Source organism: Tympanuchus pallidicinctus, unplaced genomic scaffold, assembly GCF_026119805.1.
Source record: "Tympanuchus pallidicinctus isolate F22 unplaced genomic scaffold, pur_lepc_1.0 scaffold14, whole genome shotgun sequence".
NCBI classification, from domain to species: Eukaryota; Metazoa; Chordata; class Aves; order Galliformes; family Phasianidae; genus Tympanuchus; species Tympanuchus pallidicinctus.
In genome coordinates this window covers 6,252,303-6,277,670 of record NW_026294659.1, presented here as the reverse complement: position 1 = coordinate 6,277,670, position 25,368 = coordinate 6,252,303, and the positions used below count along the sequence as shown (strand labels likewise).

Sequence of the window (25,368 nt, the reverse complement as noted above, 5' to 3'; positions counted from 1 at the left end):
ATCAGACAGTTCAGCTGCAGGGTGCTGGTAGAAGACCCGCACCCTTGGAGGTTGCTTGTCCTCTGACTGGTGGTAAGGTTGGGAACTCTTTCAGTATCCAGAAAACAGGTAGCTACCAAAGCACAGAGAGTTGTCTCGGTGGGCACCCTGAGACCAAAGTAAGTGGTGAAAACTCAAGTGGCATCAAGAAATGGCTTCTGTGCGTAGGGGAAATAGAGAAAGACTTTTCTGCCCCTGAATAACTTACTCTGTGAATATATTAAGGGCTTCTATTTGTCATACCGTCAAGTAAGCACTTGTAATTATATATGAATTGAGCTTTCCTGAGAAATTAATGCAGTCAGCCTGTCTTGTTTATAATTTTAAACAGGTGCTACATGCTTCATTTCCGCAGTGGCAAAATGTTATTAAGAAAGCCAAAACAATTCTCTGCTCCTTTGTTCAGAAAATGCAGCTTATGCTTTAAATTTCTCGTCAGTCAAAAGTTTCAAATTCCATTTGAATTCATAACCAGGCAACCATTTTTCATCCAGCCACTGTTCATAAACTGCCCAATAATTCAGTATTTTCTCTCGTCACTTGTGGCGTTAATTGCTGTTCACGTAGGCAGTGCTGGCAAATGACGGAAATGTCAAGAAAGCAAAACAAATTTATGTTTGTTGAAAATGAGCGTAATAAATACCGCATTTGTGTAAATGGATCCTGAGTACAAAACGTACCTTAAATAGATAGTAAGAGTAACACGCATGGCCATAACTCAGCAATGAACAGAGACACCTACAGCTACACCAGGTTACTCAGAGCCCCCTCCAGCCTGGCCTTGAGCGTCTCCAGGGATGGGGCATCCACTGCCTCTCTGGGCAATCTGTTACTGTGTCTCACTACCCCCACTGTAAAAAAAAACCCAACAGCTTATTTCTTATATCCAGTCACAATCTCTCCTCTTTTTGTTTGAAACATTTCCCCTTGTCCTATCATAACAGACCCTGCTAAAAGAGTCCGTCCCCTTCTTTCCTGTAGCTCCCATTTAGATACTGAAAGGCCATTCTCAGGTCACCTCGCAGCCTTCTCTTCTCCAGGCTGAACAGCCCCAGTTCTCTCAGCCTGTCCTCATAGTGTCCCATCCCTTGGATCATTTTTGTGGCCCTCCTCTGGATGCACTCCAACAGGTCCATGTCTCTCCTGTACTGAGGACTCCAAATCAGGACACAGTACTCCAGGTGAGGTCTCAGCAGTGCAGAGCAGAGGGACAGGATCTCTTCTTACAGGTGCATGCATCCAAATAAAGTGATACAACCATTTGAAGGCTTTTTATTTAACCCTTGCCATTAATTCCTTTCTGATAATCTTTAAATGTTAATTCCTTTCTGATAATCTTTAAATGTTTGTCTTCACTGAGGAGGTATTACTTTAAATAATCTTTATTTATTCTACAGTGTTTAAATTAGAAGTACTCTCTGATCTGGCCTGAGCAATAAGCTATTGAAAGTGTTCTGCTAACAGTCTGGTTTCAAGCCCAAGATGCCAAGGCTGTGTCTGTAAATGCAGAATTTCTTAATGTGCAGAAATAAGATAGCAGTAAAGCAATTTTGCTGTGGTAATAGAGAGATTTCAGATCAGTGCCCATCTAAAATATCCATGTTGCCAATAAAAGCACAGCATTGCCACTATCTGGTGTGTGGGACTGCTAGGATACCATCCAAGTAAAGCATCCTTACCTCTGTGGGTAGCAGAGCTGTGCTGGCAAAGGGCCGCAGCGTGGGCCTGCCTTCAGCACTAGAGTTGGAACAGAGAAGGAATGTATACAAACTCAACTATGCTGTGTATCATACATAAATATTTTTTTTCTCCTCCTGATGCTCATTTTCTGGCCAGGGACCAGAAGCAGTATTCCTCTACTGTCATGGTGTAAACCAGACCCATAGAAAATCCTACAAGATGCTATCCTGAATCCCAACAGACATCCAGTAACACGGACTTCAGTGCAACTCTTCATCATATCACCCCTCTGCACAGAGCATCTTTTGGACTGTAGCAATGGGCTATGGCTGCCTGTCAAGATGTAAGACGAGGAACACCTCTGCAAAGGCAGATAAGGAGTACAGGCGCTGCAGAATGACCCAACAACATTAGTAGCCTTCCGTGTGGATGTAAAATGCCTTCATTTTTGCCAGGGCTAGAGAAGAGAGAAGGTAATAATGAAAGGCTGTGGAAAAAAAAAAAGGTGTTTGCCACTGTTCCAGTGGGAGGTGCATGAGGGAAATCAAACAGAACCTGAAGGATCCAGAGATAGATGAAATTCAAGGAAAAGCAGGCAGCAGGGAAATCTGAAAAGTGAATCAAGGGCTTCTCTTTTAGCTTTTTATTTTTCATAGTACTTAGTTTTAAGTTTCTGGCGTGTTTCAGTGTTTAAAAAGCTGTTTTCAGAATAAAAGACAGGAGACACAGGGAAGAAAGGGGGAGAGGTATCTCTGAGACTCCTGTGAAGAAGTTGTTGCTCAATGTAATTGCCAATGAGCCTTCAGAAAAGTGCTGTATGGAGAGAGAAAAACTAAGGAGAAGCATCATCATAAGGAGAATTTGTGCTTCACATACTGCAAACCTTTAACTTCCCTAAAAAAGTTAAAAAAAAGAGGCATGAGTCTCAGTTACATTCATCAGTTCATTCCAAGGTCAAGGTGATGTCCGAGATAAGGATACAAGATATGGTTTAGTAGCTTAGTGGTTAGTAATGGTGATAGGAGAAGGGTTGGACTAGATGATCTTGTAGGTTTGTTCCAACCTTGTGATTCTATGATTCTATACGAAGATGCCACAAAGAAAAAGAAATGACCTAGTTCTAACAGCTCTGCTGTGCAGTTGGACTGTTAGGTCCATGTAGTGCTGGAACTTTGTGACCTTGGTGTGAAAAATGCATAATGTTAATAGTCTCAGGGTGACTCCTGCACAGAAGAATTGCCACTCCTTATGTTTTTTTGTTTCTTTATTATGAAAGAGTTCACCGTCTTTCTTCATATGTGTTTAGTGCTACATACTTGCTGCAAGCTAGTTTGGTGTTACGATATGCAGCTTGTAAATGAGTTGCTCTTATGCTGATCTTACTGCTGTTCCTATTGTAAGGTAATATGGCTGTGACTCATGCCTTTGCATAAATATTTAAATGATGGTTTCAACATTTTCATTTTGAGGACGCTGTGCCAAATATTGCAGCGATAGCTTCAAAACATGCCACTTTGAAAGGCAAGGAAGAATAACTGTGTTTTTTTTCTTTTACGTGAAGCTGTAACAGAATCCTTCAAGATTTTCAGATTACAAGGGCATTCTGTAGGGCAGCATCACCCCACTGTTATGACCTTCAGCCATCCTACTGCTTGCTGAAGTGATCACTGTTGCGTTACACTGGGATCTGGCCTGCTGAAATTCTTGTGTTTCTTCTGCCTTTCGTAACAGCTTGTCACACACACCAAATAATAAGGCCATACTGGGTATTCCAATACAAAGAGTGCCTCACCTACGCATCAGTTGAGATGTTTCACAAACTCATTAATAAAGAGATAACACATTTCGGGATTAACAAACGAGATCTTTCAGCGCTATCATAATATGTTTCATCCAATGAATTGATGTATTTAATATGGAGATTCTTTTAATTAATGTAATTGAATATTTAGTAGCATGACACTTCTCATGCTGTGTACTTCCGTTTGTTGGTCAGCGTCAGCAGGAAAACAAAAAGGAACAGCAACCATTGAAAAATGATCACACGAGCTGAAATCCAAACCAAACGTGGAGCAGAGAGCAATGGAATAGTCATCATGTTGCATGTGCAGTGGTTTGAACCTCCTTGAAGATACCAGAACACAAACAAGAGTACAAGCCTATTTCCTGCGGGGAGTGTCCTACGGAGGCTTAATAATATGTCTTTAGTTTGACAGAGATACAATGATAGTTATTTAGAGGACAATATTAGAGCTATCATCTCATATTTTCCTTCATGAGAAGGAAGATGTTCTTGCACATTCCAGACATGTCACTGATCATCTCTTTTCCCTTTCTTCATTAAAGTAAAACCAAAAACATTGTAGAGCAACTGATGCTTCCAGTATTTGTGGTGTGAAAGCATTACAAGCTTTTCTTCTTGCTAAAGTTTTTTTTTCTTCAGAATTGACAAATGAAGAATCAATGATTCCCCTGAAGAATCAATGCTCTTACAAACCTGGCCGCAGTTTGGTCATTGACCTTCTTGGAATCTTCCACAGAGCGTGCCCTGTTCTGATTTTTCTGAAAATGCAGTCTGCTACTGAAATAGAGGACAGGCAGATGAAGAGGAATGTTGTAGATCAGTTTGGGATGCTGCTACATTTTTGTGGAGCAGTGAGATAAGTGGGTGCTGGTTACTGCTGAACAGTGTTGGAAGTATGACACAAAGCTAGGAGTAGGGAGGCCACTTCCAAGAGCTGCCATAAAGGCGGACAAGCAGCGCTGGCATGTCCGTTTATAGAAACAGTCGTCCACTGAAGAGTTATTTTAGATTCCAGTTATAAGCAGATAGAAATTGAAGCCATATTTTTATAGTTTTTCAAGTGACCTTCCTTTAAGTGGGGCAGTATACTCAGCTTTAGTATTTATGGAAGAAAGTGAGATTAATACTGAAACATCATGCAGATTATGTGTGTGTGCCTTAATATTTGTGTCACACATCTTCTCAGTTTTAAGTGGATCCTATTGTTGGACATGCATTAATGATACAGAAGGCATTTCTGTATCATTTTTGTATTCTGCCAATGGCAGTCTACAAGTCTTGAGCCCTTCTGTATCAAACAGCACGCTTTATGTCAGATTTTCAATAACCTCTCCACCTACAAGGCAACATATGCAAGAAACATGGATAGGTCTGATGTAGTCAGAACATTTAGGAAAAAAAAAAGGAGCTGAAGCAAAATCCTCAAAAGATCCTGAAGTTGTTTGTGAAGTAGTATAGGAAATGTGGGTGCTGTTCAGCACACTGACTCATCCATCCTGTTGCCAAAACAAGTAGATGACAACTCCTTTAGAGCAGGGAGGGAAAAGCACTAGACAGCGACAACCAATCACCAAAGTCATCCTCTCTGCAAGCTCTTTTCTAGTTGCACAAGGACCAAGAAGTTTATCAGGCAATCATCATGCTGCTTGCTCTTCAGTTCTCAGAGCACTTCATCCCCACAGAACCCCACAGTAATGATGCAGCACATGCTCCTAACCAAATTGACTGGGCTTTCATGGACAGACAGGTAGGAAACTCCCAGCTCAGCAGTCTACGGATTGCAACTAAAACACAAAAATAAATGGCATCCAAATTGATGTCTAGCCATAATAAAAGTGTAAGAAACACATATTTTTAGCTTTTGACAATCACAATTTTCCTATTGTGTCTTTAGAAGTGAGTTATCCCATACTTGCCCTTTGGACTGCTTTGAACCATTTGTTGGTACTACTCCACGTGGAAAACTTAGTAATAGGATAGAGTGATTTGGAATGTGAGAAATATTCCCTCTACTTAAACTTTCACTAGTAACTGCTTAGAAACTTAGCTCTCAAAATTAAAACACAGAATAATAAGCCCAATAAACAGGGCAGATTCTTCCAAAGCAAAATATAGATAGGATAACAGAGTAATAGTTTGCTGGTTGAATAATGCAATAGCTGGTTGAATAACACTGAAGTGCAACTGAGGGTGAATACCAATTCATACAAAACAATCTAGTTATGTACAAAATAGCATTTCTACTACCCTGATCTTTAACGTCAGCTGGCTCAAGTCATCAGCATTTAGTGGAGACAAAATTGTGACCTAATCGCAGACTCAAAAAGCAGCTGAGACTGAAAGCATCTCTGGAGCTCATCAGGTCCAACCCCTGCTCAGGGCTATGTCCAGTCAGTATTTGAAGATCTCTGACGATGGAGATTCTACAGCTTCTCCAGGCAACCTGCTTCAGTGTGTGTCCAGTCAAAGTGTATCCTTACATTTAAACAGGATTTCCAGTGTAAGACTCAGTTTTCCTGATAGGAGTCCTAATGGCTTTGTTGCCACTGAGCATCACTGGGAAAGTCTGGCTCTGTTGTCTTTTCTCCCTGCATCAAGCATTTATGTCTCAGCCCTCTCCAAAATGAGCAGCCCCAGACCTTTCAGTTTCTCCCTGTATGACAGATGCTTCAATCCTTTAGTCATCTTTGTGGCATCTCAGAAGACCAGCTCCACTATGTCTATGTGTCTCTCACACAGAGGATCCAAACACTGGATTCAGCACACCACATTTAACCCAGGGCTGGGGAAAGGATCACCTCCCTCTACTGATGTGACAGCCTGCTTGATGCAGCTCCAACTGCTGTTGGCTGTCTTTGTTGAATTTGCTGCCTCATGCTCAACTTGGGTCCAGTGCCCACTCTGCTGCCAACAGCTTGGTGTCTGCCAGGGCCCTTCTGGCAAACCTGCTTCCCAACTGGCTGGTCCTCAACAGCCTGAGCTGTTGCTTGGGATTATTTCTTCCAAGGTGCAGGACTTCAACACTTTACCTTGTTGAACTTCCTGGTTTTCCTGTCAGACAATTATTTCTCCAGCCTGTCAGGAAAAACCATTTCAGCTATGTTCCTGTGTCATTTCTGAGCTCTGAAGGGTCACAACCTATTTCCCTGCCCTTATCTCTAGCACTGATACACATTACTTCCATAAATGGCAGTCAAGTAATAATAACTAGAAAAAAAAAAACAAAAACCAACACACTGTATTAGTTTTTATTGAAAAGATGCACATTAAAAGTATCATCACTAACTACACTAATGATGTTCTCATATCTTAATACCAGTGAATGAATTCCAAAATTTGATTATGCTCTTGCTGAGTGCAGCTCATAGCAAAACTGCAATTTTGCCATGTGAAAGAAAGACCAGAACCTCATGAGCAGATATGGTCTGATAATGAATAACACATTGCCCAAGGCTTCTGTGCTGATATGGTAGTTAAAGGATTCTTGTGTTTGTTTCTGACTCATACAACTGATGTTGACACATGGACACTATGTAAAGACTATGGATGAAGGGCATATCCTTGGCATAATTAAGCACCAGCAGATGTGTAGGATACAACTGGGAGCCACAGAGACAGAAACAAGAATCTGGCAGGCATGCTCCATAAATGCTCCCTTCACATACACGCATTCCTTCACACTTCTTTCTTAAGAGAAATGCTGCATGATTTGAGATAGCATAGCCAGCAGTGGTTTCTAAATTATGAACACCCTTCCACTCTGGCTAATAGTGGATTTATTTGTAGCAGTCACCAGAGAAAACTATTAGATGATGGGCCATTTGGCCTAGTGGTCATTGATGTTGTTTGAGACCACTGGTGCCTACCTGTGTCAGGTCTGTGCTCCTTTTTGCTGTTCTCCTTGCATCCTCTTGCTTTTCCCTGAACTGCGAGTCAGTCCTAATCCAATCCTTGACACTGAAGAGACCACTGAAAGCAGAATGCACTAAAAGATGTATCCTAACTGTATATTTGAGCAAACTAAGGCATGTGCCTGTGATACTTAAAGAGGGGCTTTCTTTAATATGCCTCAGCATATAGCAGTGTCTTACGCAATAAACATTAGTGAAAATGTTTCTTAATGATAATGTGGAAGAATAAACTGACAGTTCAGAACAATTTATTTATGGTATTTTAATACCAAGTAAATGCATTTCTCAAGTAAGAATTTATAAATCTGGCAATTTATAGAAAAAAATAAATCACAGCTTCACAAAAAGCTAACTTTCAACAGTTTGCTCCCCAAACCCCCAACACACAATTTACAATATAATTCAACTGTAGGTAGAAAGTTAACAGCGGTGTGAAATTCTTAAAAAATATTTGCAACAGCAATTGAAAATAAAATTATGATATTTACTCAGTGAAAAAGTAATAGGAATTATGTTTCCCGGTAAAGGATACATCAGAAAAGCAGCAAAAAATCCTCCTTCTACTTATTATGTGCCATCTTTCTCCCTGCCAGAGTCACCACTGGCAAAGGCAATACTTCAGTATAAATCATTGCCACGTTCAGTGTTTTTGGCAAGAAGTCATACTCAGAAGTCCAGTGTTTGAAACGTGTTCTGTCCTCACCCTGTGTGCTCCAAAGGTTGCTTTTATTCCTGTTCTTTGGTGCAAGACCGAATCAGTGACAGCTCAGAGAAAGGTAAGCATAACGACTTTCCTATGGATTCATGTCCACTCTCCACTCTTTCTTCACCTCCCCAGCACAAACTGGAAAACCCAGAAATTTCAGTTTCTACACCTCACATTTGAGTACTTACGAAAGATGAGGGATTTGAATGTTGCTGTTGTATTTTCACCTGTGCACAAAAACCCAATGCAACCAGAGGAGGAAAAATGTTCCTCCTCTAACTGAATTAAAAATCACATTTTCAAAGGTCATTGCACTTGATAACAAAAAGGCAATTAATATGCATTTGATATTAAATATATTGTACAGACCCAAAATTCTGTGCAATCCATTGCTTCAGACACACACATACTTAACATTTTTTTTAAAGCTAAGCTCCTAGTTGTAATTTACTGAAGAAAAACTTTTTGAAGAGCATTTTTTCAAAGACAAAAATTCCTAAGAACACATACACACACACTTATACGCTCCCTTTAACTCCTAGTGCATTGAAACAGATCTCTGTTTTGAAATTCTCCACGTTGTTCCCACATTGAACTTTGCTCTCATTCTAAACCAATCCAGTTGACACTACACAAGAACGCTTTTTCTCTGGCCTATCCAATAAGGCTGGCATTTATCATGCTGTTGGTACAGACACGAAAGCTGAAGATCATTGCCTCGCTCCTTTACCTGAGGAGGATTTAAAGTTTTCCATGTGGACACAACTCATTTTTCGCTCCTGCTGCCTGCAAACTCCAAAGGCCAGTTTCAGGTGCCAAGTGTTTACTATCCCAAAGCCAGGGTTTTGGGTTGTCTCTGCAAATTTTGTGACAATTTGCTGTTAAAACCACAGACATGGAATATGAGAGGGAGATATTGGTCCCTGAGATATACTAAATGAGAACAACAACTAATCACTGATATTTAATTTGGAGTGGACCCTCTTTAAGGAAAACTACGTTAGCTTCAACTTTCAAAAGTTTAACAAATAATCACTAAAAATACCCTTAAAATGGACAACAGAATATATACAGTATTGGTCAAGAAAAGTATATTGTACAGAGTAGTTTTAAGAGTTATCAGTTACTGAGAACTAAAGATCTGTCCTGTGAATAGTGTGCTGTATTTCAGATTTGTCTTTCAGGCAAATGTTTGTCTTTCAGATCAAACACAAAAGGGTGAGAACAAGAAGCATGGCCTTAACCAAAACATCTGCTTACTCCTACCTCTTTAAATGTACAATTGCAGGATTTAGTGTCTTAAATAGGCAACTTATAATAGGCAACTTGACTACAATTCCCAGAAGCCAAACCAAACATTCAAACTTTCCGATTGATCAATTCAATAGTGCTCTGTCGTATCAATAAGCTTTTCACTGCCAAACCAGTGGCAATGTTTCCTGTTGTCAATACATTTTGAGCTAGTGTTCGAAGAACTTCTAGCGTTGAGGGTGTTTCAGAACAGAGGCAACTAAAACAAAACATCTTTGGCAACCACAGATAGATGATAGATAATTCACAGCAGCTGGAAGAACAGTAAGACCTTTACAAAGTCCCATAGTGCACCATTCACTTTTTGCAGTTGGTTGTATAAAGTACCAAAACTCTGAAATTTTTAGCTAAACATTTGAAATATTACCTACGAAGTTGCAGGGTTTTTTATACCAACTTTCTCAAACAGTGCTAGGGCTTGTGAAATTTGAAAGGGTGATGTGAGATAGTCCACACAAAGGCCTCCAGTGCAGTTGGAGTTGATTGGGAAGGGAGCAGAGAAGTGACGGGCTAAAGACTTAAGTTTCAATGTACCACTTAGAGGTTGCTCAAGGACTGACAACGGATATATTCATGAATGAATTTAGTCACACAAGGAGTATCATCACACTGGAAGTGGAATCTCTTCAGACAAGGAAACAAAATGAAACAAACAAACAAACAATTCAGCTGCATCCAGAGAGTCCATTAAGCAGTCTCATTTATCTGTACCTTAAATAAGAAAGAATATCCATTAGTAACATAGAAATTAGTAATATTACAATACTCTGAATTGTTTTTAACACACTATAACACAGCTGAGCTATAGGAAGAACTCAGTATAGCCATCTTTTGTTTTCAATTAAGTCAATTTTAAATTGAATTCTGCAAATATAAGCTAGCTCTTTGTGTGTATGAGAGGAAAAAAACACTAATAAAGACGGGTAAACTTTTAACAAGTAGAAGAATCAAAATATGCTACGTTTATTTTTTTTTGAAAATGAGTTTAACTTTCAGAAATGTGGGAAATATTGCAACTAACTTGTTTAACTTCATTGTGATGCCTGTATGTAAATTAGTACACAATGCAGCAGTAGCTATCACAACTCAAGAAAAATAATTCTTAAAAAAACAAATCAACAACAAAGGAATGTTTAAGCAGCAAAAATATGGTAGTACTATCAGCATTCTGTGAGAATAAGAACTTTATAATCCAGATGTAGCATAAGATGCCACTCACAGCCCATCTTTTGGTTTTAGACCTCACTTGAGATATGCCCACTTAAAAGCATACAAATGCTTTTCTTTAAATTTGAGTCTAACAAAAATTGTCACTTTCAGGTAACCTTCACCTCTCACAAAACAAAACAGAACAAATACAACAACAAAAAAACAGCTATAGCATATGCTGAAATCTCTCAGGTGTCCAGATCCAACCCACTTAAGAGAATCTTAAGGACCCCAGGTGCTGCATACAACTTGCTTTAGTAGTTAAATGAAGCAATATATTGTCCCCTTCTGTACTGGGGGCAAAGAATGAAGGTTATAGAATAAAGCGCAATAATTGACCCAATTTTGATGAAATTATGAAATGCAGTATTGTTCTTCATATTCAGCCATCAAGTGCTGCGTGAAAAAGCAGTTAGTTTAGGAGATCTCTGAACAGCTTTTTGCCACGTTAGTGTTCTCTATTCTGCCACAGCAGAGTTCTGCTTCACATTTCAGCAGCTGTAAAAGCATGGCTCTGACCTACAGAGGCATGTTCAACAACAGCACTATTGCCATGCAAGACTTACTGCTGTTTCAGCACATGAAGGATGAATTCAATCCTCAGTAGATTCAATCCTCAAACTTATTATACTGATGACTGTGTTGCAGTTCTATTGTTTTGTTAAGAGATAAAATGTAACAAGTTAATTAATGGAGTCACAGTACTGAAGTTAGAAGGAAATTCTGGTCAGCTAGTTCTGGCATTTAAAAGCAAAAAGGTATTTACCATAGAAAATGTCTCAGGGGGACGCAGCCTTGCTTCAGTCAGCAACACAAACATAAGGTACCATGTTCTACCCTAACTACAAAGCTGAGCAAAACTACTACTTGTAGGTATCATCACTAATGCTGTTCCTATTTAGATAGTGCCATTTTTTGGAAAAAAAAAAACACAAGAGCTGGAAATTTCTTGCAACTTCTCCTGTCTCAAGCTTACCATGTGAAAATAAAACAAAATACTCAGTAGATTCTGTTTGAAAACAAGGGTAAAAAAGGTTATGAAGGCCACTGTTTGTTGTTTTCCACTTGTGGGTCTGAAAGGCACAGACAAGCTTAGGGAGAAAAAAAAATCTGCTTCTTTGAGATCCCACAGTGTAAGTTTAGATACATATGCAGATTATTGATTAGTTGATTTTAAAAAGCAGTAAATCAAGAATTTCAGTTGCCTATTTGCCCATTTAATATTGATCTTCATATTAATTCAAGCATCCCCATGTCAATTCTAGGATCCTCACCTAGAATTAATGCTCAAGTTGCTTAGTTCAGCTTGTTAAAAATTTACCCACTTATCACAGTTGGTTTTATGTTATATTTCATAATCAAGACTGTTCTCATTCACAAGATACATTCCACATTAGTAAATCAATGTCAAACCATTTATTCAGTTTGATTTTTACTTAGCATTTGTTTAGTTTTATTTTAGTTCTCCTATGAGCTCAGACAGTCTCTTCCATGCAAGGTAAATTACAACTGAGTGACTAATTCAGGCTGAGTTGAGTAGAAACGGAGACAAACACATCATAACATCAGCATGCTAGAGTCCTCAACAGCCTGTTTAATAAATATCCCATCTCCCCAGAAAACAAAATAAAGAAAACTAAATAACCACCCCCTAAACAACCACCTGGCACCAGTGGTTGCACTGTAAAATATTTTCCTTGAAAAGACATTCTGAAACAGAACAACAAAAAACAAATGACATCACCATATAAACTTCTTTCTCTTACCAAATGAGTATCTTAATGCAGTGTTTCATTTCTGGCATAAGTACCATCATCCATATTAAGAACTTTCTTTTAAGTAAGTATATTAATAGGTTGAAGATGCATCTTCATTGCATATGCACACACAGTCCCTCTACACAGTTTTTGAAGGTTTCAACCCCACTTTACTGGGGTTTCTTCACTTTATACCTAATCAATTCATTTATCCACCAGAGTAAAGCACTGAAAGAACATTCTAAAGATTAAGTAGATGAAGGTTTCTAACCATGCAATAATTCCAAGGACAGCAGAACAACAAAGGGTTACATGAAGATAGGTTCCAAGAATAGAAGTCTTCCCTTTACTTGGACCAGAGCCTCAGAATAATTAAAAAGGTTATGAAAAGAAATGCAAGACAAAGGATGGAACCTACTTCTAACTGCAGTGCATGCTGCAATGCAGATAATACAAAATTCTGCTAGGTTGCTCCAACCTATATCCTTTTTATAAACTGTATACAGTCTGCATAGCTAAACAAAGGGAAGTGATAGCATTAGGATTAAAATGCATCCAGCAACTGTGAATTCCATGGCACATAAAGACGAATTCAAGATGGCATTCACTTTGTTCCCTTAGGCACTATATGACTAATTAACACCCTTAAACATTTGTGTGCATGAACAACAAAAAAGCATCAGTCATTTTTGCTGAAAATAAACAGTGGGGAAAAAAAAAAGCTCAAAAAAAAACAAAACCCAACACTTAAACTAGTGTAGATAGCTTTTTAAGTGATCTAGTTCAAATAGTAACTAACCTGAGACGAACTTTGCTCCGATTAACATTATCATGCTACTCATAATAAAAAAACCCAAAGGCAGACTACAGAAGATACTAGTGTCACCTGATGTCATCCAGAGGAAGGTGTTTCCAGTCAAGCAAATCAAAAGAGAAATATATATATAAATTGCAATATATGTGTTAAAAAATCATATGAACAGCAAAAAGTAACAATAGCAGTGACATTTGTAGAAAAATTTAAAAAGTTCGTGCATAACCCCCCACAATAATTCAAAACAGGCTCTCAACAGGAGGTAAAATCCAAATTCCACCAACAGAACTATCTAGGTTGAGCCCATTTCCAGTATTATTCAATCTTACATGCTCCTAGCAGGCAGAAAACAAAGATCTAAGAAAAATGACTCTTTTTGCCCCAGTGTTGACACAAATAATGACTGAGGTTACGTGCTGATAAACATAATCCTTTTCTAATTAGTTGAAGAACTAATTTAATTTTCTGCTAGGCAGATTTTCTAAACTTCTAAAGAAAATAAAGATATACAGGTAAGATACATATCGAGCACTTGAGACTTTGGGAAATGTAACAGAGAATCTAGATATATGGTGACTAAATCATACTACACAGTACTGAAGTGAATCTTCTTAGTCATGCTGTTACCTATTTCCCTTCCAAACAGCCTACAGGGAATTGTTTCTATAACCCTGATGTCAAACAAAATACCTAAATTTATGCACAAAATTTTAGAAGGAAATATTTAGCTTTAGCCTTCAACAATAATGCAAAAAACTTAGGCTGCAAGTGTGGGTTTTGGTGGCTGAGTTACATTTTGTAGATTCTTTACTTAAATCTCTTAATTTGAGTAGTAACTCCAAAAAAAGTGAAATGAAATGAAATGAAATGCAAGTCAAAGCCCACAAATTCTGTGCAGTAGGCTGATTCAGGCCTGAAAACTTAACCTGAATTAGAGCTTAAATATAAATTCAAATCAGCAATCATAGAAGACTGCGAGTTTTATTTAATTGAAATCTAACAGACGGAAAATCTCTCTACTGCAAAAGAAAGATCTTTTTATTCTTTCAAAGGCATTTGTAATGTCCTATGTGTGCGAGCAATAAGTCTTTGCAATTCTTCACTTTATGATAACTTCCTACTCTTAGTTCTTGTGGGTCAAGCAGGTTGTGGTGTTGTTATCAGTACCTCCTTTATATGCAGCAAATGATAAAGGAAAGATACAGCAAGAAAAATTACTGGATGAAACTTTTCTCTTTTGCAACATGAGTAGAAGAAAGTTCACAAGATTCCTGCATTCTCTCTTCTTTTACATAAGAATTTTTATTCTCTTGTAAACCATCACTATTCTGAAACCTACAGTTAGTCTGATTTAATGCCCTCTGATTCTAGAAGCCTGCAAAATATTGCTTGTATCATCACTTCAAGAGGAAGACCTACATTCCTGATTTGTTTCCAAAGTGTTTTTAAGTGATAATTTTCAAATAACTGGAAAACTTGATGGATGGTAGGAATGGAAAAGGTCACCAAACTCAAGATTAATTAACTAGGCTAGCTGACTAATTAATAATATTTGATCTGCAATAATGTTTATTTTACCATTTGAAGGAGCTTCAGATGTTTCCCAGTCCATAGATTTCATCACAGCTTTCTTCCATCTGGCATAGCGATATTCACTTTCTGAAATTCAAAAATGAACAGAAAAATCTATTAGTGCCTATGAATTCAAATTTAGGTATTTAAGCTTCAAGGATTACACTACTAGCTTTTCATCCTTTTCCATAATACAATTATTTTGCCTCAAATAAGTATTATAAAATATTATTTTAAATGCATTACATTAAAAAAAATAATAAGCCTTACAACAACCAGAAAAATCATAGTAATGTACAGTAAGGAGAAATAAATTTCAAAAACACTTTTCTGAATGTTCAACAATTAGAAGATGTTTAAGTAAGACAAAATGAAGCAAATGTTATCTATGCAGAAGCCCTTCAGCACTGAAAATACTGTCTTGAAGTAGGAATCCTAGAAGTAATTATAGTCAAAGTGGTAGGATAAAATTCTGCACAAGAAGTTAAAAAATAATTGGAAAGACAAAATGTGTTTATCTTGCACATGGATTAATTATGTCAAGTATGCTCTTTTTGCTTCTATAAGCACTTACGAATGATGAAAAAGTTAGCTAAAATAATGATCAGTGTAGGCTTTTTAAAGACAAAATAGGAGTCTCCCACAAATACTCTGTCCTTTCCAAATCTGTGAAAACACTTAAATTCACAAGAGCTTTAGGAGACATTCTTCTCCATAAAAAAAAAACCTTCAAGATTTCTTTGATTTCCTTCCTGAAAGTCAAAAGCCACTAACTAACTAAGTGCCAGGTACTGAACTTCTTTAAAAAACTGAAAAGAAAAAAACCAAAACAGCTCAACCCTGTGGGGATGTATTGTTTTAACCTTTTCCCAGTCCTACTAGTCGAATGCTCTACCAGTCAACCCTAAATAATCGAACCAGCACGTGGAACGCACTTCCGTGAACTGAACGCTACAAAGCCCATCGTTAACATTTGTAAGGATATTTACATATGGCTTTTTATATGGGTATGTCAGAATGCAACAACGAATAACCTGATCTGTTGAACATAAAACAGTTTACAGATTCTTAGAGTATATTCAAAGGTTTTACCCTCTGGGTTGATCTGTGGTTCAAATCGTTCACATGTCACTGCTGTCAAATCTCCAGGATTCAGACTCCAAATTCCAACTCCTTCTGCAGCTCCTGCTGCCATAGCAGCTCCTAGAGCTGTTGTTTCAGGCATTGATGGCTTCACTAAAGTGAATCAGAGAGAAAGCCACGATGTTTTTTAATGAAAGTCAGATGACATCAGAACTAAAGACTTACATATGTATCTATATTTTCTATAACTGCTATATTAGCTTCCCTTACGTTTACCAACTGCAAACATCATTTTATTGCCATTGACATGATTATTAAGTTAGTTTCAACTACAAATCTTCCAACTTGTTGAAATACCTCGTATCACAGCTTCCCTCAACATTGAATCATGCAATTGCTCACTTTCATATCATGTGTAAGGCTTCTGACCTCTACCACCAGTTTCTTCAGCATACTTTTGTTAACACTAGGATTATTTTGTTGTTCTTTTCCTCCCTAAAGCAATGACCAGTGGCAAAGTTATCCATTTTGTTCTCACGGTCTAAATGTTTTTGTATTACAAGTGTTTTCATTCAGAACAGGCATCTTAAAAGATGTTACATGCCAGTACTTAATATCCTGTTTGCTTTCCACTGTCACTCTAGAAGAACATTCAACCCCCAGGCTGAAAATCTGTGCCATTCACTGTTTCATGTAGGGAACTCCTTAAAAGCTGATCTTACTGATCATGCCCTTTCAACTGCTAAATTTAGGCACTAATAGTATGGACCCTGTGCATTATATATTACTAAAGGCAAGCTATAACATCTCTATTTAAAAACTTTCCAATACCTTGCTATCACTGAAGTGTCTCACATGCTCATGCATAAAAGAAGAGAAGGTGCAAAGCTCTGACTGATCTCTGTCCAAGATTCTCAAGGTCAGCAGTCAGAGCTAACGATTTCATCAATTTAAAATTTGTCAGATGGTTAGAATTTGGTATGACAACTTCAGAGTTCAATACTATCATAGTGCTATAACATTACAACATGAGATGCGAGAGTCTGAGGTGTTCTAGAAGAATGAATCTTAAAACTTGATATAAGATCTAAAAATATTTCTGAAAAGAAAAAAAATAAGAAGTCCATCACTCACCACAACGAGAAGAGCAATCTGATTGACCCTCATCAGCCATTATGAATGAATGCTGCTTTCAGCTTTAAAAAGAAAATAGGACTCGTAACTTTATCTTACCTACTGGAATACAGAGGATGTCTGACTGGAGTTGCATGAGAACTTTGTTATTGGTCATTCCTCCATCTACTTGCAACTGACTTAATGGTATCCCACAGTCCTTGTTCATTGCATCTAAAATCTTAAGAGTAATATATGTTAAGATTTAATTGCAGAAAAATCCATGAAATTCTCAGAATGTAAAATACTGATAAGTCAACATTTGCTGCAGTGTTAAGCAGATAATTCTCCTTCCCATATACATCAAGATGGCAAAACAATAGTAATAACGCAGTTTTGTTTCATGTACAGCAAGTGCATTCAATTTATCACTGAAATCCTAATGTAGGATTTGCTTATTTGCTTTTTTATTAGCCTTTTGCTTACATGGTCTGAAATGAACTTTGAAAAAGAGCTGATGATCACCATGAACTTTGTTAAAACTAACAAGGAAGCAAGTCCGCAGCATTATCCTACAATCATCTACATGCAGAATATTGAGTTTTATATGGTCTTGTAACAGTATTCAATCAAATGGCTGCCTTACATTTTTACTGTTAGAATATCATTCCTGAGAAATGAACTCTGCATTAACTACTGCAGAATGACTCTTTGTAATTTTTAATTTATTTGATTTAAAAAAAAAAAAAAAAAAGCGTGCTTTTCTCAGCTTTAAATGACAAAGCAAAATACATAAACCACAAAAAAAAAGAAACTTCAATGCGTGTCACTACTATTCTGTAGTTCACAAGGCACTCAGTTATACAGTCTTTACTGTGAAAGGTCAATCTATTTATATGGAAAAACAAGCGGGTTTGTAAAGCATGAAAAACTATACAGAAGTCAGTTATCTAGTAGATTTTTATCTAGTCCTAGAAAGTAAGTCAGGAAGGAACCAGAAGTATTGACATAAGATATTTAAAAGAAGGTAAAAGGTCAGTTTTCATTGTGGCAGGAACTATATATAGGCCTGCACATTACATTTACATTACAAATAACTTGGAAAATAGGATAAACAGGTTATGATAGCATGGCAGCTGAGTGCACTAAGTAATAATGCTCCTCACCATTTGTTTCCTTCATGTGTACCATTGTACATTTGGCTATACTGAATTTCACCTGCTTTTCTCTACCATTCAGAACTTCAGCAGTGCCTCATAATCTCAGATTTATGTATACTGTTGGAGGCTCCAACTTTATCAACTAGTGAGACCACGCTGAATAATGTGATACACTCAGTAGAGATTAAAAAATGAAAAGAATGCTAGAAATGAGGAGGTGACGAAGGAACAAAACAAATCATGATCATGCTGTTACTATCTCTACTGTAGTGACATTAGATTAAGAGCAAGGCACCCAGGTAAACTGTCTAATGACAGCCGTGTGCAGCTCTTAGAAGGAAAATATTACCTTTTTTTCTATAATGCTTTCTGAGAGAAAAAAACATAACAAGGATCATTTGATCGCACAAAGGGTCACCTGATTGCACTTTTTGGATAAAAAAGGAAAAGAAACTGGATGGTACAGTAAAAACAAAACAAAAAACCCCAACCAAATGAATGCAAATTTTGAGTCTTCCTGAATAATGTGTAAGACTCCTATTTCAAGGGGAATTAAAACAGAATAACCTTGTTTCTGACAAGACAAAGCTAAGAGTGTATTTCTGAAAAATGTATGTTTTATCTCTATCATCATGACATAATTTACTAACATAAGCACTTCCAGAGACCTAATAAGGCACTCCTATATCTGTGAAGTGTTAGGTGTTAATATGTCCAAAGAGCTAACTTCACCTTCAGCCAGAAAGCTTTATTCCCCTCCCTTCTACTACCAGCCACATGCTGTCTCTTGTTTTGTGACATTTGCTACAGTCCTCTGAGAGGCAGCTGAGGTCGTTAATCCAGTAAAAAAACAGCTCAGCAAAAGAGGGATAATTTTTTGCTGGAAAGTTCATTGAGCTGTCACGTGAGATGGAATGGATAGGAGGAGGGATAAGGAAAGAGAGGAGCAGACAGCGAACTAAGCTATCACTTCAGTTGGCTGTAATTTTACTTTGACTTCTACTATCAGAATTAAGTGATATAAACTAAGTTCCTTTCATGACTTTCTGAGGACTCAAAGGGTGTCAGCACAGCTTCAAAGACATCTGCCCTGCTGAAGTTTCTGGCTTTCTTTTTCCACAGGACTATGTCTTACTTTACTCATTGTTACGAGAGAAATAAGGAGGCTGTTTTCTTCCTCTTACACAGTGTTAGCTGGATATTGTTTTAAAACAAATTATGTTTATATAACACCATCTTAAAAGCATGAAATCATATTAAGGTTTGACTCCTACCCCTTAGAGTCCATGATTTTCATTTTGTCATATACTTTTACAGAACACAAGGAGCATAAATTGATAGTAGATGGTGATAAAAATATATTAATGCTTAGAACATTCTGATATCATGCTTTTTAATTAGGCTCCAGGATTAATTTTGAGTGTGAGATTTAGTTTTGTTTTTGCAGAACGTTGGCAAAGACAATTAGATATGTAGTGAACAGGAAGTGAAAATGGATTTCCCTTGATATGTCTGCTGCTCTTGTGTACTGAAAGTAACATCAATCATATCTGTCAGAGCACAGGCTATAGCATGTAGTCTTCTATGATGTAGAACTAATGCTACATTTCAGTTTTGGCACTGCCTTGCCATTTTAAAGTTTGTCTGTTCTGCATCTCATGATATTCACAAAATGTGTTCACCTTATTTTAAGTGTTGAGAAAAACCACAAAAATCATGTACCACCCAACCAGATCATTGTAGCTAAGTTCACAGGAACAATTCTTCAACACAAGTATCATGTAAATTAGCATACAAGTGTGGTATGAAGCACCAGACTTTCAGTAAACCTTTTTAATCCTCTCTCTTTCTGAAGATTTACAGTTAATATTATCATACTAGTTTACAATGAATTTAACAACTAATTTGCTTTTACCTCTCGTGTTTGGAAGCAGACTGCTTCTAGTGCAGCAAAGGCAATGTGGTTTTTGTTTGTAAACTGGGTAAGGCCACAGATAATGCTGTTGAACAGAGGAAAAAGAAAACCAGCAGTTAGAACATCTTTTCCAGAAAATACTTCAGACTTAGGCCTTTTAATTCACAGCTCATTCAGTTCTGTCATATAAGGACTGCTTTTTAATGTTAAAAAGCTTGTTTCTTTTTAATCTGAGTTCTCTTATCTCTGTAATAAGCTGTTTTCAGTGTTCAGTCAATACAATTCATTGCCATAATTTACAAAGTTATTGTCAATGTGCATGCATAAAGGGTGCATATTCATACACACACATACAAATTCAAGTGTTCTTCCCTTAAGGAATGTATGATCTAGGACAACTTCTATTTAAAAAAAAAGTATCAGTGGTCACTGAAATCTTAATAATTCTCTCATGCTTTCAGTTCTGAAGGAAAAGCCTGGCTGGGTCAATGCTGTGTATTTGGTGCTGGATACATGCAAGAACTGAGATATTAAAGGACGTTTTTAGTTACTGCCATTTCAAAAATCAGCTTATAATAGTTAAGAAGCTAAGGACTGTGATCTGAAAAATTGTTAGAATACCTATGTCAGAGCTTTTTTGTTCCTTATGTACTAAAAGCACCTAATTTCTAAGAACAGGACTTCCAGGCATAGGGAACTGGATATTCTTAAAGATCTCTTTTTTCAATTTAGGAAAGTTATTGTATATGTATTATGCTTCTGTGACTTTCATGGCATGCTCTGATTTCAGCAATAGCACACAAGCTCACAATAGTAGAAAACAACAAACAGAAGGCTACTACTTCAGCTAGTAGATCTGACTAGTACCAGACTGTGAAGTCTTAACAAAAGAAAGGGATTGGGAGGCATTATACTGAAGAGTGTTTAATAGACATAAATCAAAGAGGAAAGGGAGGTGAAATAGGGAACAATTTAGAAGGTTGAATCATTTGATATAGTGAATGCAGCAGCTGTGGGAAAGCTGTTGCTCAGAAAAATAAATCACCACTAATTTCTTAATTTTCTTCTTTTATTGCCTGACAGTTCGCAGGTATACAGAACCAGAAATGTGTGAAGTGAAAAAAGCTGGCTCTTTCCATGTCATGAATCATAGAATCATAGAATGGCTGGGTTGAAAAGTACCACAGTGATCTTCTAGTTTCAACCCCCTGCTATGTGGAGGGTCCCCAACCAGCAGACCAGACTGCCCAGAGCCATATCTCTGGCCTTGCATGCCTCCAGGGATGGGGCATCCACAACCTCCTTGGGCAACCTGTTCCAGTGCATCACCATCCTCTGAGTGAAAACTTCCTCCTAATATCTAATCTAAACTTCCTCTGTCTTAGTTTATGAATGATAAAACTACCCTTGTTGGTCCCTTGCAACTCAGGATATTCTATTACTCTGTGATTCTGTGAACTGTCCTCCAAAAAGCACAACCTCGTCAAAGTGTTTTCCACCCTCCACCCCCCGCTTCTTTTTTAAACTTCTTAGAGGTGGGTGGAAGGATGACTGGCTGAGTCAGCAAGTCCTTGTTCTTCTATCAGTAGCAGTTGCTGTTTTGAACAGATTAAATACGAAGGAAAAACTGTGGTTGCTTGAAGATGCTATGGAGAATCAAGGAATAAAAACAAAACCAAACAACAACAATTTCTCATACCTGAAAGGACTAGTGTTAGTATTTGTAAAATAATTAAATTTTCCTGCAAACGTGATGCTTATTCAGATCCTTACCCCCTTGCACTGGGTTCCCAGTAAGGTGCATACAGTCCTGAAAATGCTGGCACAAAGTAGCAGCCATAAGAAGTTCCCGCTTCTGCAGCCAGTTTTTCTAATGCACACACAAATAGTCTTTACTTAGCTTTTCACAACGACACCAGCATTTAAACATGACACTCAAAGATATTATTTAAAGAGAGAATATTTATAATATGTTAGGTAGCTACAAAAGCAATCAAGCTGTTACGATTAGAAAATACAACTAACTGGCCATCTCTTCATCTGTAACATGATGTCCACTTGCAACAATATGAACGGAAGATGGGGCATAGGAGGCTCTGGTAAATGTAAAATCAAAAACAAAAATGATTTACTTGACATTCTGACCTAGATTCTTTGCGGTTTTCAAAGGGTATGCTGCAAATAATTCTACCTTCAAAGGTCACACTTGCATTTAAGTCAAGGCAAGCATGTAAAACTGGATCAAGACCAAAGAGAGTTAAGAACTAAATTCCCATTAATTTCAAATGGATTTAGAGTCCTAAATTCTCATCTTAAGTATATAATCACCCAGCCAACTACAAGGAAATGTGAAGTTTATTAACATCTGAGTAGTAATATCAGATACTTAAACTCCCCAATATTAAAATATGTAATTTTAGAAATTGTATTAAAGCACTCAGCATGACAAATGAAGTATTGTTAGTGCACAGCTCCTTCCTGTAACAAGTAAAGAAAGTATATTTTTTCAGCTTTTGAAAATTTCTTTTGTTTGCATTGATCAAGCCATAGCAACAGAGAGGAAAGGTAGGGAAATATAGTCAGAAATTCTTCTTCAAATGATACTTTCATACAGAATCCACTTAAAGGAGTGAAGGGAGGAGGAGAACATTTTCAAGGAAACAGGAAATGATGACAGAGTCCCACAAGATTCTAACAACAATGACAAGATCAAAGTTCTTGAATCCCTGACCTTTCAGTGGTCTAATGAAACTTACGAAGGCAACAGGTACCACTGTGTTTCAACAGGTGGCTAATTCTAGTGACAGTAGCTTGTATTCTTCTGTATACAAATACAGGTGAGAGTGAGTGTTTCTCATAGAAAAGCAGATTGTTTTACATTTCTGCTTAGTTTTAAGTCCAATCTGAATTTTGTTTTTTTCCCACTTTTCAAAAATATATCAAATTATTAAAAAATTTAATGAATTGCTTTTCAATCCTAAATGTCATTGTATCACTCACTTTGAAACTCATAATGCACATTTTTGATGTTTTCTCCTTTTTCAAGGTTTGGTGGGTTCGTAGTTTCTGTGTTACACACCAGTTTATTTCAGTTCAGCTCAAGCAGAAAAAATCAGCAACACAAATTCTGAAGGAATTACAGCCAAAACAGGCAGCCATTATGGGTATCTGCTCTAGGATTGACTGGGGCTTTCAGTAAATTGGTCTAATGGGAACTGTCCCTGCCCATGGCAGGAGGGCTGGAACTAAATGATCTTAAAAGTTCCTTGATTCTATGATTATGCACAATTCCTTAGAGTCAACTTTGCAAACTAAGATTTCTACTTCAATGGACATGAATACTTCTGCATCAATTGTTGCAAATTTAGGGCTTCAGATTGTCATGTTTATTACAGCAAAAAATATGTTTCTTGGTTCAGGATCTTACTTTGGATTTTGTAACAGGGACTTATATACTCTTGGCTCTGTAAAACTGAATACTGCACTAATATTGCAAATTCAGCATCTTACTGAGAATCTGCCTGCTAGGGAAAGTCGACAAAGGTTTTCAATGATGTTAGTGATATGCTGCACGAAATATCAGTGAAAAATATCAATAAACGGGCTGCGCAACATAATGTATGTATGCATCTTTCAGCTATTCTTTACTTGAATATTTTGAGCTTTCATTCCATAGTAACACAGCCATCAGAACTCAACAACTCATCAAGCAAGTTAAAAAGAACACTTGAAATTAACAGCTCCAAATTGCAAACACTCACCAACTTCCTGTGAAGTTTTAACAATACCAAGATTGTCCCTCAGCCAACGAACAACAGCACCAGCTATTGCAACAGATCCCTGAAAAAAAACAAGATCACTACAATTACATGCAATTTTTCCATGGAGAGGAGTTGCCTAACTTCCTAAGCAATCTTCTGGGCTCCTCTAATTTAGGGACAAAACTAATTAAATAGAAACAGCCAGAGAGACAGAAAATTTAGTCACTTTCATTTGACAGCAAAATTCCTCTGTTGGCTCAATAAATGTCCCTGAATAGTTCCATCTTATCACAGATAAAATTGCATGCCCCCCATTTCACAGTAAAAACTCATTTGGGCTTCTATACAAGACAGTCTCAAGTTTGCTAAACTAAGCTTCAAGTGAAAGGGGAACAGCATTATATTCTCACTGTAAGCCATTGCTAAAAGAGAACAGGTGTTTTCTAAACAGCTAGCTCTTACAGTTAAAACATATGGGTTTGATTAAAACAAGAGCTTGAATCCCTATTTTCCACTCTAGAAAGTGTCTTAACCATAAGATTATTCTAGTACAAATATAGGAGTAGAAAGAACACAGTATCTTCTGTTGAAGACTTTTTTTCAGACAATATCATTAAAGATGATGATGAAGAAAAATGCGCATAAGCAAATGTGAGCGTGTGGAAATAAAAGTCACTCTCAAACAAGATCTAAAACAAACCAGACCTCTCACATACATGTACAAAATGAAAATCCCAAAGTTGCCAGAACGTGGCAAATACAACTTCCCACATCCTGGTAACTGTAAGCCACAAATTATTTTCCCAGAGAAGAAAATCCTGTGTGTTGTCTTGGTCTCTTCAACACAGAAAACATAGGCTCTCTTCAAAAGATCAGTGGTAGCAGACAATTCAGGATGCATTTTTAAAAATAACTATTAAATCAAGCCCACAAATCAACAGAGATGGAAGAATAATTCTGTTGAACCCAATGAAGCACTGGTGTCAAACAGATGTTGAGCTGTTCTGTGCTTCAGAGGCAGAGTTTTAGAACTATGAAACTTTAAGTTATAGGTAAAGTCCAATTTTCTACAGATTTTGGATATCCTCAGAGTTGTGTGGAGAACTGAGGAACTAAGAGCTTAACTGTTAGATGTATCTTGTCTCAGAAATTTGGCTCCGATTTTTAAGTTTGAAGTAAAAACCATTAGAATGAAATTAAAAATAGAAGACATCTAGTCATGCTTTTTTTTTTTTGTCAGAACAGCTAAAACACTCAGTGTATTTTCCTTTTTAAACTCCATCTTGGTTTGTTTGTTTACTTAGAACATTTAAGAAAGACTGTGAAACTGAAAAAATGTTTCAGACATTATACCCAGAAATTCAATGTAGAATTATTTGTTTTAGATTAAGTGATCTGGGTTGGAGATAGGATAACCAAAACCACACACAAGCCTTGAGGCGCAAAGCTATAACAGAAAACCATTTTAATTTCTGTGCAACTGAATGGTTTCACTGGAGATAACAGAAAGATACTAAAAAGCAAAAGTAACCA

The 25,368-nt window shown here is 37.2% G+C and overlaps 1 protein-coding gene across 8 annotated transcripts in view; it reads right to left on the bottom strand.

The window, feature by feature from the left end:
• Positions 1-25,368, bottom strand: part of GK (glycerol kinase) — a 60,711-nt gene that overhangs the window by 17,056 nt on the left and 18,287 nt on the right. For 2 of the 8 annotated variants that reach the window (XM_052674177.1, XM_052674178.1), the window contains 9 exons: positions 23,836-23,914; positions 21,848-21,944; positions 20,075-20,159; positions 17,120-17,240; positions 15,896-16,039; positions 14,810-14,890; positions 13,217-13,303; positions 11,227-11,310; positions 7,666-10,162 (listed from right to left, as the gene is read on the bottom strand). In XM_052674177.1, coding sequence (XP_052530137.1) covers positions 11,270-11,310; positions 13,217-13,303; positions 14,810-14,890; positions 15,896-16,039; positions 17,120-17,240; positions 20,075-20,159; positions 21,848-21,944; positions 23,836-23,914 — 735 coding nt within the window. In that variant the 3' untranslated portion in view covers positions 7,666-10,162; positions 11,227-11,269. Of the gene's footprint in view, positions 1-7,665; positions 10,163-11,226; positions 11,311-13,211; positions 13,304-14,809; positions 14,891-15,895; positions 16,040-17,119; positions 17,241-20,074; positions 20,160-21,847; positions 21,945-23,835; positions 23,915-25,368 lie in introns of those variants that run through there. The other 6 variants (XR_008204387.1, XR_008204388.1, XM_052674179.1 and 3 more) reach the window with 5 other exon arrangements.